Source organism: Sus scrofa, chromosome 16 (assembly GCF_054392235.1).
Source record: "Sus scrofa isolate SSC_HxYL_T2T_F1_AM1 chromosome 16, Sscrofa_HxYL_maternal_Yorkshire_Landrace_v2.0, whole genome shotgun sequence".
Lineage (NCBI taxonomy): Eukaryota > Metazoa > Chordata > Mammalia > Artiodactyla > Suidae > Sus > Sus scrofa.
In genome coordinates this window covers 47217763-47229858 of record NC_139398.1, presented here as the reverse complement: position 1 = coordinate 47229858, position 12096 = coordinate 47217763, and the positions used below count along the sequence as shown (strand labels likewise).

The window sequence follows — 12096 nt, the reverse complement described above, 5'->3', positions numbered from 1 at the left end:
TAGAGCCCAAGTTCCCATTCATTCCACCATTCAGTCAACTTGTTTTTTCATTTGTTTGTTTTTTCTAGGGCCCCACCCTCGGCATATGGAGGTTTCCAGGTTAGAGGTCTAATTGGAGCTGTTGCCACCGGCCTACGCCACAGCCACAGCAACGCCAGATCTGAGCCGTGTCTGTGACCTACACCACAGCTCATGGCAAGGCCAGATCCTTAACCCACTGAGCGAGGCCAGGGATCGAACCCAAAATCTCATGGTTCCTAGTCGGATTCGTTTCCGCTGCACCATGACGGCAACTCCAGTCAGCTTGTTAAGTGGACTTAAGTTTTGTGTAGTCACTCCTATCTTCAGATATTTGGAACATCCATCTCTTATAATCAGTTGTGTGCTAATCAATGCCTAAGAGTTGGCTCTTCAGAGAAAAATCAATGTTTGCCGATTTCCCTGCTGTAAGTACTCCCACCATGTCTGATGTCAAGCCCCCGAGTATGATGTCAACCAGCTCACAAAATTCCTGAAAACTGAAGAACTGGTACACAGGCTCCAGCTAATCAAGCTCGCCATCTAAATTAGACCAGCCAGATCTCCCCGGTGCTCTCACCCAGCTCCCATTTCTAGGTCAGGGATTCTCAATCCTGGCTGCACATTAGAATCAACTAGGAGCTGACAAAAATCTGGTGTCCTATCCCAGCCCCAGAGATTCTCATTTAATGGGTGTGGTATTCAGCCAGAGTAGCACTTTAAAAAAAAAAAAAAAAAAAAAAAAAAAAAAAAAAACTCCTCAAATAATTTCTCTGGGCAGCCAGGATGGAGAAACACTGCTCTAGGAGAATATATCCTACTCATTGCCCACTCATTCAACACAGATTGACAGATATGCAATACACTAATGCCCTATTTTGTTTTTTCAGGTTTTCAAGTTTTGTAGCATGTGTGGCCAATTGTGTTTGTTTATAAAATTTTAGTTAAATGAGTTTACTCAAGAAATGATTTCCGAGAGTTCCCTTCGTGGCTTAGTCATTAACGAACCTGTCTAGGACCCATGAGGATGCAGGTTTGATCCCTGGCCTCACTCAGAGGGTTAAGGATCCAGCGTTGCAGTGAGCTGTGGTGTAGGTCGCAGACGTGGCTCAGATCCCAAGTTGCTGTGGCTGTGGTATAGGCCAGTGACTTACAGCTCCGATTAGATCCCTAGTCTGGGAACTTCCATATGCCAAGGGTGTAGCCCTAGGGGAAAAAAAAAAAGAAATGATTTCTGATACCTTTTCTTTCACTCAACTGGTGTCTGGCATGTGAGAGAAACTCAGTATGGTGTAGCTATAATTATTTTTGTTGTTGTTAGCATAATAAATTTCATGATCTCTAACAACTTTTATGATTCTCTTATCCATTGAATTTTATAATTTACACTTGGTTGAGTCTCAAACGATTGATGCACATGTGTTTGTCCCCAGGACAAAATTTTCAGCATCTCTCCCCAAAGAGACCCAAAATCAGGGATCTTCCTTTTACCCGGAACAACTTAGCTCCCCTACCAGACCAAAAATGTAAGTATTTTGAATCTTCCTCAGCTTCCTTTGCAAATGTTAACAGTGTTAACACATCTGGACAGGACTAAATGTTATTTCAGTTTACTTTCATTTTTCAAGAGAACATCAGGCGCCAAAACATGTAAATTACAGGAAAATAGAATAGAGACAGTCTTTAAAGCTTCATCCAACTTGGTAATGCTTGTTTAAAAGAAATACTCCCTCCCTTGAGGAATTTTTGTGTTTGGATTATAAAAACAATAATAGAAGTTTATTTTGGTATGTACTATTTAATGCCTTTTAAAAGATACTTTACGAATTCTTCTCTGAAGACTGGCTTCCTGACATTGGCTTTTTACTTTATTGGACAGATAGAAATGTGTTACCTCTGTATTCACAGCCTATGCAAATTTTAGGAATTTGGAGCAGAAAGGAGTAATCAAGTAGATGCTGTTTATTAGTTTTACTTTGGGCATTATTTTATAGTATATTATTCAAAACTCCTCACAATACAACCTATTAATATATTCTGTTCACCAGATAATCAAGTTTGTCCTCAGTATATATCTGGGGAGCTTGTTATAAAGTGGATTCCTGGCCCCCACACCCAGGAATTCTGAGTTTGGTTATCCTACTCTCTGTACTCTGAGGCAGTATAGATGAGAAAACTGAGTTCAGAAGGGTTATATGACTGGTCCATTATTACTGAGGTTGTAAGTAGCAGAGCCAGAAACAAAACTACAGGTTACTGAGTCAGCTGCTTCATGAAACAAGTAATACTCCCTGGATTCTAATTTTCTCCCTTCCTTTTCTTCCTATCCCAACCCACTTATTTATAACATGTATGCAGGCGTGTACACACACACACACACACACACACACACACACACACACACACTCCACATCCTCTTATTACAGACGTTGGATGATTTAGAAGCTGCCCTAAGACAAGTTCCTTAACCTTTCTGTATTTCAGTTTCTTCACTTAACCTGTAAGAGTAGTGAACCTGATAAGATTTTGGGGAAGATTAAATGAGATACGTATGTATGTATATAAAACACTGGGCAATTATTTGCACAGAGTAAATATCCAATATATCTTTTCTGCCCCAAGCTATAGTTCAGAGGAGACAAATCAAGAGTTGTAGAGCCTTTAGGTAAAGACAGTGAAACCCGGGGCCTTAGTACAACTCTGTCTTTTTGCAGATAAGGAAAGGCAGACGTAGAGATCTGTCCAGTCACCCACACAGTAACAGAAACCAAGACCTCTTCCCTGACAGCTTAGTTCCTTTGCCCTTACTGATTTGTCTAAAGTGAGAGTTTTGGATGGTGTGAATTCAGTCACTGAATGAAACTCAAGTCTGACCTTGTCTTTAAGCAGAAACCTAGTAGTCACAAAGACCATCTAGTTAAGGAAAGAGTCACGCAGCCTTGAATCCTGGTCTGGCTTAGAGAAGCCAAAGAAAAAGGATTTAGTTTGGCAGAGCCTAGGGGCTTTGCTTTACACATTGAAATTTAAGGAGACAAGAGAAGGTAAAGATCTTTGATCAACTGTAGCTTAACGAAAAAGAAATGGAAAGATGAAGTGCTTTTCCTAAAATAAACCTGAGAACCTTTTGAGGTTTGCATAAAGGCACAGTACAAACATCTTGGGGCTTATTTAGAGCCTTGTGCTGACTTGGCCATCAAGGGCTACTCCACCCAAGGAAAAGAGCGCTCTGCCAGGCACGCACAGCCCGATCCTGTTTTGATCGAACTTGGTCCTGCCTTGTATTTGTGCATATTTGACACCTCTGACTACATGTGAAGCCCAAGCAGATAGATGGATATACACAGCTTTTTCCAGCAGTCTAGCTGTCCCCAAGACAAGCTTCTTAAGAAGGACCTCCGTTCCTCCAGAAAAATCACAATTCTCCTACCACTATTCCTTGTGAGACTGAGAGAAGCAAGCCTTGAAGGTCGTTCTATTCTTTCTTCCCAGTTCTATCTGGAGAACCTCTTCGGACAAACCGAGTCCTTCCTGCTATTCCAAGCCAGCGAGGACACAGCCCACCAACTGAAGAGAGCGAAAACTCCGCCAATCCCACCAATGATAAAAATTAACTGTGGGTCACTGACTGTAAAAGATATAGATTATATATATTTTCAATTGTCAAAGAATAAGATTACTCTAGTTTGTAAAACAAAGACTAATTTAGTAAATTGCATTCTATAAGCCATTCATGGTTTTATAACTCAAAATTCTTTATTCCAAATAAGCAGTTAGAATCTTTGACTGTGCTTATATTATAAGTCTGTGAGTTTCTGTGACCTCTACATGCCAAAATAAAAATTCACAATATGTTATCAGCAGGGAACCTTAGCTATGTTTGGTTTGCTGTGTGGCATGTTTTGACTTTATTTAATGATTTTGTAGGGTTGTTTTTTTTTTAATGTATGCTTTGCTGAATAATAAACAAAGAAAGCACATTCCAGGTGTGTTCTTTACGTTTATTGCAATTCTACTTTAGACTAAAAAACAGTTAAAATTAAAGAAGTAAATTCCTTTAATCAGTTCGTGTTTATGGCTTTTCAATGTACAGTCTTCTGCAAAATATTTTCTAACATTGTCAGCTTCTGGCTAAAGCCCAAATCACTTAACAGTGTTTATGTATCTTCTTTGTTTTTTTATTATTTCCACCTATTGTCATTTTCAGATATGATTGATTGTTCCAAGACTGAGAAGATCATGTGAGTTGGAAAGGTCTACATTCTGGCCTACCAGAATGAAATAGACATTTCTCATACATTCCTCAAATACTTTACATATTTAATCATTCTTTTTTTCTGTTTCAAAATAATGGTCTCTGTCTACTCAAGACATTTTCATACTTATGGCTTAGCAGAGTTTGAAAGACTACTACTAACTGCAGATCTCCTTATTAAGATATTTGTGTATCGTTTGGATTTATTTAAACAAGGCTTAGCCATATAAGTCACTCCATGCTATTTCCAAGTCTGCATGTTATTCTGGAAATATCTCAAGTATAACATTTACCATTTTATGTTAGTATTATTTATTGAACGAGATAATAAAAACCATGTGCCATTAACTAAATAGAAGCTCCTCTGAGACCAAATCACATTCTACTTTGCACTTCTAGAAATGTGTACAGTACCTGAAACATACTTGGCATTCAATCACCTAACTTTTTTTTTTTTTTTTTTTTAGGAGAAAAGGAAGGAAATACAGAGATACAAAGGGAGTTGCCAAAGTACAGAGATGTAAGAAGTGATAATGGAAGAATTTATTATTCCACAGTCTCATTTTGATAGTGATAGTCATCTGAATCAGAGATTGTAATAGAGAAAGCGTCTGGGAGTTTTCTTGTGGCACAGTGGGTTAAGGATCCAGTGTGGTCACTGCGGCAGCCCAGGTCACTGCTGTGATGCAGATTCAGTCCATGGCAGGGGAACTTCCACATGCCATGGGTATGGCAAAAGAAAGAAAGAGAGACAGACAGACAGACAGACAGAAGGAAAGCAAGCAAGAAAGAAAGCAAGCAAGCAAGCCTATGGACCAGCCTCCCAAGGTAGACAGTAGCTAGAGGGAAAGCAAATCCTGGTGCAAATGGAAGTGCTCTCAGGACATAGATTCTGAAGGGTTTTCTTTCCTTTTTGTGTGTGTGTGGGGGGGGTGTCTATTTTTGTCTTTGAAGAATCATGCTTTGTAAGTATCAGGTAGGCTGTTCATTTCTGTCACTTAGCTACTTCTGAATCCACTAGTTGGTACCTGGCCCTACCCTGCCTGAGCTAGCCGGGATAGCCCAGCCTCTGCTTCAGTAAAGAACAACCCCCATATCTCATGGCTAACACAATTTTTTTTCTCATTCACAATATATGCCTCACTTCCAACTGGCAGAGTCGGCTGCTGTAGATTCCATTTCAACATATACTTCCTTGGCTACCAAAATAGAGAAAATCAGAGGTGAGTCTCATCACATCTTATTTGCCAGATTAAGCCATATGGACATGCCTAATGTCAAAGGGGATAGAGAAATGCAATCCTTCCATTTGTGTCAGAATATTTGTAAATATTCAGAATATTTACGAATTATCCAAAAGATTACCACACTAACTAAAGCTCACGCCCCAAAAGATCACCAAGTGGATAGCTAAGAAATCAAAGCAATAAAACAACACAAAACACCCCTGCATAAAACCCCCCATCCCCCAACACCTGCATTTATATATACACACATAGACTCTTCTAGAGTTGGGCCTTTCCATCCATGTTGTTTTAAGAATCTTTTCTGTTTTGTTTTGTTTTGTTGTCTTTTAGGGCTGCACCTGTGGCATATGGAAGTTCCCAGGCTAGGGGTTGAATCAGACCTGCAGCCTCCAGCCTATGCCACAGCCACAGCAATGAGGGATCCGAGCTGCATCTGCAACCTACACCACAGCTCACAGCAACACCAGAACCTTAACCCACTGAGCAAGGCCAGGAATGCAACCCTCATCCTCATGGATACTAGTTGTATTGGTGCTGAGCCACAATGGGAACTCCAAGAATCTTCTCTTAGCTACGAAGAAGTAATGTGCTGCCCACTACCATCTCTTTAAATAGAGCAGCTCTTCTTTTGCCTGTAAGTAAAGTTGCCTGTTTGGGGGTAGAGTCTTCCTTAGTATTTTACTGACCAAATCAGATAGAAGTGTTCACCAATTTGTGCCCAACTTTAAAAAATTTTCAAGCCACTTTTTCATCTAAGTTTTTTTTGTTTTGTTTTGTTTTGTTCTTTTTTTTTTTAGGGCTACACCTGCAGCTATGGAAGTTCCCAGGCTAGGTGTTGAATTACAGCTGTAGCTGCCAGCTACAGCCATAACCATGCTAGATCCTAACTGAATCTGTGACCCATGCCACAGCTCATGGCAACACCAGATTCTTAACCCACTGAGTGGGACCAAGGATTGAACTCATGTCCTCATGGGTACTAGTCACGTTCATTACCTCTGAGCCACAGTAGGAACTCCCTGAAATGATTTTTTTGTTGTTCTTTTACAGCTTATATTTCCCTTCATTGCTAAGGACATAAAAATCATAACTTGGCACACATTATTTCATTTGGATCATTACATCAACCTATATCCCCTGAGAACAGACAAGGGATCACTGCAGAGAGAGAACTAAGTAATTTGCCCAAAGTCACACAGCTAATTTCGGAATACCTTGGCAATATTGCAGGTTCAGCTCCAGACCACCACAAAAAAAGTGAACAATCCTCTCAGTTTTCCTAATGTGTGGACCACTAGCAAGTTGTAAGGTGATTTACCATTCACCAGTAATAAACTTTTTACTAGGAATTTAATAATTAGCAAGATATTTCCTGTTTTTCACATATTAATGTGATAACTACCGTTGTCCTTTTGGTGACAACTGTGCTAGTATAACATGCTAATTAGAAACTTCTCAGCTTTTTGGAGTTCCCATCGTGGCTCAGTGGTTAACGAATCTGACTAGGAACCATGACGTTGCGGGTTCGATCCCTGGCCTTGCTCAGTGGGTTAAGGATCTGGCATTGTCATGAGCTGTGGTGTAGGTCGCAGACACGGCTTGGATCTGGCGTTGCTGTGGCTGTGGTGTAGGCCAGCAGCTACAGCTCCAATTAGACCCCTAGCCTGGGAACCTCCATATGCGGTGGGAGCGGCCCAAGAAAAGGCAAAAAGACCAAAAAAAAAAGAAAGAAAGAAACTTCTCAGCTTTTGATACAATTTATTCATTGCCTTTCCAGATTCGGCCTCTGGAGATGTCCTCAAAGTCATTCAGCTGCTTGAAAGACAAAGGCTGGACTAAAATGGAAATCAGAATGGCAAGGTATTTGCTTTGAAGAACAATAGTTTTGATTGAAACCTATAGTTTGTTGACAGACTTCATCTACCAGTATTAATATTTCTATGTCAATGTCTAGGAAATATGTGGTTCTGATAGAATTCCCTGATTTTAAAATATCATTTTACCCTGAAGGGAATAAGAGAGTCAAGCCACTACATATGGAAACTGCTATTGTGTTCCCTTAATTTAGGTTTCGGCTTGAGTGTTACAGCTCACCCTAAGGTCAAATATGTTCCTTCTTAATTACCCCATTTAAGCTTATGGTGAATTTGAAAATACTGTTTTCAAAAGACCATCTTTAAAATGCCAGGATACACTTGCTTAGAGACATGCATTGGTACATTTCAAAAAATAGAAGCAAATGCAGAATCAGTGGTTATATTTGTCTTTCTGGGAGGCACTATATTTCTAATCAGTCACTTGGTGGGGTTTTCTAAAATCACATTGTGGATCAAACCGTGACCTAAAAGAGTTGGAAGGGATAATAAGATGGAGTCATGGGAGTGTCACGAGACATGTTTCTACAATCTTTTCTTGGCCTCTTTGCTGAAAACTCCATCTTGCCCTGCTTTACTTTATCCCATCTTCCTGCTTGAAAAACAGTCGCAGTGCTGGTAAATGACTTAAGAACAAAGACCTGAAGGCATAAGTTATTCATAGGGTCAGCTGAATGAGGACGTAATGCATTGGTCTAGGCACGCTGGACCTGTGCAGATTGGCACGCCGTTTGCACAAGCATGATATGTCCTCTAAGGAATAAGAGAAAGAGGAACCTGGTGGCCAAGTGGTTTATGAGCGGTCATTAACAGAATATGCATTAGCAAAGAAAACCAAAGTGCAAACCTAGGCACGCCATAGGCATGCCATTTGCGGAAGCACAGTGAGGATTCTCCGGAATGCTATGCATAGATAGCTAACTCAGATGCTAATGATTGTCATGTGCCTAAAGGTCAGAGTAAAAGCTTAACCTTCTACCAGCTAAGTGACTTTTAAAATAATAAAAGAACTTATAATAAACAAACCCTATATCCTCCACCCAGAGCCCCCTCCTCACTTGAGGTAATCCTAAAGAGCACCATAAAAGCAGTGGTTTCTTGAGGCGGTGCTCTTGGTCCCTGAGACCTTGAGTCCCCTGGTTCCCACCTTTACTTAAGATAAATATCTCTGTGTCTTGTTTAATGTTAACTTTTTTCCTTAAGTTTCACAGCACCCGTTCTTCAGCCCCATCCTGCTGAGCTGGTCTCGGCATGGGAGTCTGTTTATATTGGCTTAATTCTAGAAGATGAGAGCATTGGAGTTAAGTGTTTTCTGGAAGAAATTAACCTGTGTTAAACCAGATGATTACTCAAGAGTTCCTGTCGTGGCTCAGTGGTTAACGAGTCCTACTAGGAACCATGAGGTTTCAGGTTCGATCCCTGGCCTTACTCAATGGTTAAGGATCCTGTGTTGCTGTGAGCTGTGGTGTAGGTCGCAGACGCAGCTTGGATTCCACGTTGCTGTAGCTCTGGCGTAGGCTGGCAGCTGCAGCTCCACTTCGACCCCTAGCCTGGGAACTCCATATGCCTCGGGTGTGACCCTAGAAAAGACAACAACGGGATTACTCAAGGGAACTAAAAGGGGAGGAAAAAACCTAACTTCCAAGAACTCTACCTGGTTTAGCACAAATGACTGGGTTGGTGGGCTCTTTCTACAAATATTAACAGTTGCTCAAATTTGCCTATATAGAATATAGGCTGAATAAATAATTCAGAAAGGAGGCTATGTCAAAGGTATACCACACCTATGAAATTTTGGAACAGGAATACAATTACTGGATAATTAATGTATATAGACTATGGGACTAGAGAGACTTTATTGCCAAGCCCTGTTCTATCATTTGTATTGTATTGAGTTAAACACTAACTATATTTGAAAGTATAACTTAGGCTGCTAAGTTAGATGACAAGAGCAGAGCAGAGTTTCTGAAAGCATGTAGGAGAACAACAACAAATAGAAGGTGAAGCCAGTCAGCATTATAGTTTATAGCTAGAAGGAGGCTACTAGAGGAGTTTCTAGGATTTATATGACAAAGCCAAGCAAGACTGAATTCAAGAAAAGCTAAAAACCAAGACAGTGTTCTTATGTGACTAAGTAGTTCACTCTAAGATATCTATCCCAGTGTTCTCTGCACATGTCACTCAGGGAAGGGGTGGGGGATAGTGGGGTGCAGGGGGGATATAATACAAAGAAAAAACAAATTGTAAAGATTTAAGTCATCTCCTCTCCCCTGAATCTCTAGTCCCTGAGAGCTAGCCCATTAAATCTCTGTAGTAGGGAGTTTAGCAAGCACCACCTTACCTTTGCCACATCTTATCTTCATCTATAGATGGAGATGCAAACTTCCGTAAGGCCCTTTGTATGACTTATAAAGTAAATAAGATTTTGTTTCCATGGATGTGCTGGCACCAGTTCTCAACAGCTTGCAGGACTTGATTGTTAAATCTAGTATTCGGGAATTTTTGTGAACTGTTGTTCAACCATTGGTGGCTTGAAAATGGCCGTGGTAGGAACATTTACACTATGGAAATTGGCAAACATTACAATTCAGGGCTTTCTTTTATTTGAAATCTGGTTTATCAGTACAATATTGGGTATAACAATTTGGGGGAACATCTTTCAGAATTAAGAGCACTTAAATTTTTTTTTTTTTTTCTGCAAAATGCGTTATTGGTTGCATTTGGACCATGGCTTGGGAGAAACCTCCAGGGTGGTTTAAAAGATGCCTAGTGGCTACAGGGAGAGGCTCAGGCAGAAGCCCTAATACCAGAGGGGTGAGAGAGGGTCCCCTCCAGAGAAAGGCCACTGGGCTCCAGAGATTCCTAGTTGTGTTTGAGGATGAGCCTTTCCAAAAGACACCCACCCAGGCCAGCCCGGGGGCCTGCCAGCCTGCAAGGTTAGTCAGGTGGTCACCCACCTTCTTGACAATTTCTCTTCCTCATCTAGAAAGTGGCTCTCCAGAAAGTCAGAGAGATGAGGGCAGACTAGGCATCCAGATCCAAAGGGCCTGGTTCAGATTCTTTTCCAAGGCCATGGCTGCTTCCATGGTATCCAGAGTTTTACCTCACTCATCCTGGGCATCTTCTGCACATCCTGCACAACATGAGGGCTCAGCCTCCACGTTGGTTTTGCATCTTCAAGAGATTCTTGGTGCCCTCACGCTTCTCCTCAGCCAACTCAGAGAAGAAGTTGCCCATGCCCGCCAGAGCCACATCATCACAGTCAAAATAGATGCCCAGAGAGAGATCAGAGTGGGGGACCCACAGGTGCAGGTTGACCAGGCAGTTGGCAGTTGATGGTGGCCTCCACCTGGGTGGAATAATTCTGACAACTTTGGGAGCTCATGACTGATCCACAATAAAGAGATAAACTCAAAAAAAAAAAAAAATGGTGTTGTTGCTCTTGGAGGCAGAGGATGGTTGAGAAGATGGTTGTGAAGGTTGTGACTGGAAAAGAGCTGGAAGGTGGTTGGAGGCTGAAAGGAGGCACATCTCTGGATCTGTTCCATTCAAACACTTCTGCAGCAAAAGACAGATCACGGGACCATGGAGTGCACTGCAATAATATTTTAAAAATGTATTCCTTTGTTAACACTAATGCTGGAGAACAGGACTCATGCCTGTCTCAAGAGGAATTGCCACATGTCTAGGTTTTGCTGTATTAAATTATAACATCTCATGGGATAGAATTCAGTCCAAGGGTTTAATGAGACCCATCTCATGAGTCAGCACTACAACCAGAATGGGATTCCCCTCAGAGCTCATCTTGAGCCAAATCACACCTGAATGAGTATCCGTGGATGAACACTATTTTTTCTGTTAGGTTGTGAGCCTATTAACAGCTCACAGCTCAATGTAGTCAGTTTTTTTTCTGATCAGGTAGCCTGGCCTTAATGTAGGCAGAGCTCTCTCTGACTGCATATCTGATCTTGTTACCCCCGCCCCCAACATTCAGGAAACGCCTGTGATCCCCCTTTGCTGCCCTCCTAGCTAAGAAATAAACATCACCTCATGGTAAGGGATGAAAGTCAGGCAGGAAATATCTTTCCTTAGGCCAGCTCTCCCAGAATCAAGGGGAGAAACAAGTTTTGTTTGTTTGTTTTTGTTTTTTATGTGCCAGGCAAACTATGTATCTTTTGTGCAGGAATGAATATATATGGGTTTGAATTCCTCAGCTAGTTGGCATAACCAATTACTATTGGTTGGTAAGGAGAAAGGTTGCTTTAAACTACATGGCCCAAGACCTCAGGCATCATTCAGATAGGCAAGAAGGCCTCTTTGATATCCAGTTCTAATGTCAAGATCTAGAAGTTATCTCCTTTTCTGTTCCATATTCTCTGTCCTTGCCTTAGCCTATTGTGGGTCAGCAGCAAGTAAGGTAAAACATTTACACAGTCATTCACTCTTTCAACAAACATTCGCTGACTGCTTGAACTGGGGTAGGTGCTGCAGGAAAAAGAACATATAGAGTACAAAGGACATAAAAAAAAGTTTATATGAGGTTAAGTGATAAGGATGAGGTTAAATGATAAGGATTTGAAGCCAGAAAACTATCTTTTAATAAAGCAAAATATTGTTTCAAAAGTATTTCTCTACTTTTATTTCTCCACTCTAAGTTACAGTCCCAGAGTCACAGTCTCAGAGCCTGAAAATAAAGAAGACTAGA

At 41.0% G+C, this 12096-nt stretch overlaps 1 protein-coding gene and 1 pseudogene across 8 annotated transcripts in view; one reads left to right on the top strand and one right to left on the bottom strand.

Moving 5' to 3' along the window:
* The window catches only part of ANKRD55 (ankyrin repeat domain 55), a 164092-nt gene that overhangs the window by 94722 nt on the left and 57274 nt on the right, over positions 1-12096 (top strand). For 6 of the 8 annotated variants that reach the window (XR_014831345.1, XR_014831346.1, XM_021076740.2 and 3 more), the window contains 2 exons: positions 1452-1544; positions 3508-3995. Coding sequence is in view for 4 of the 8 variants with exons in the window: in XM_021076740.2 (XP_020932399.2) it covers positions 1452-1544; positions 3508-3629 (215 nt within the window). In the remaining 4 variants the exon portion in view is untranslated. Of the gene's footprint in view, positions 1-1451; positions 1545-3507; positions 3996-4222; positions 4257-4737; positions 4791-5427; positions 5494-7294; positions 7378-12096 lie in introns of those variants that run through there. The other 2 variants (XR_014831343.1, XR_014831344.1) reach the window with 1 other exon arrangement.
* Positions 10254-10776, bottom strand: LOC146395556 (ferritin light chain pseudogene; annotated as a pseudogene).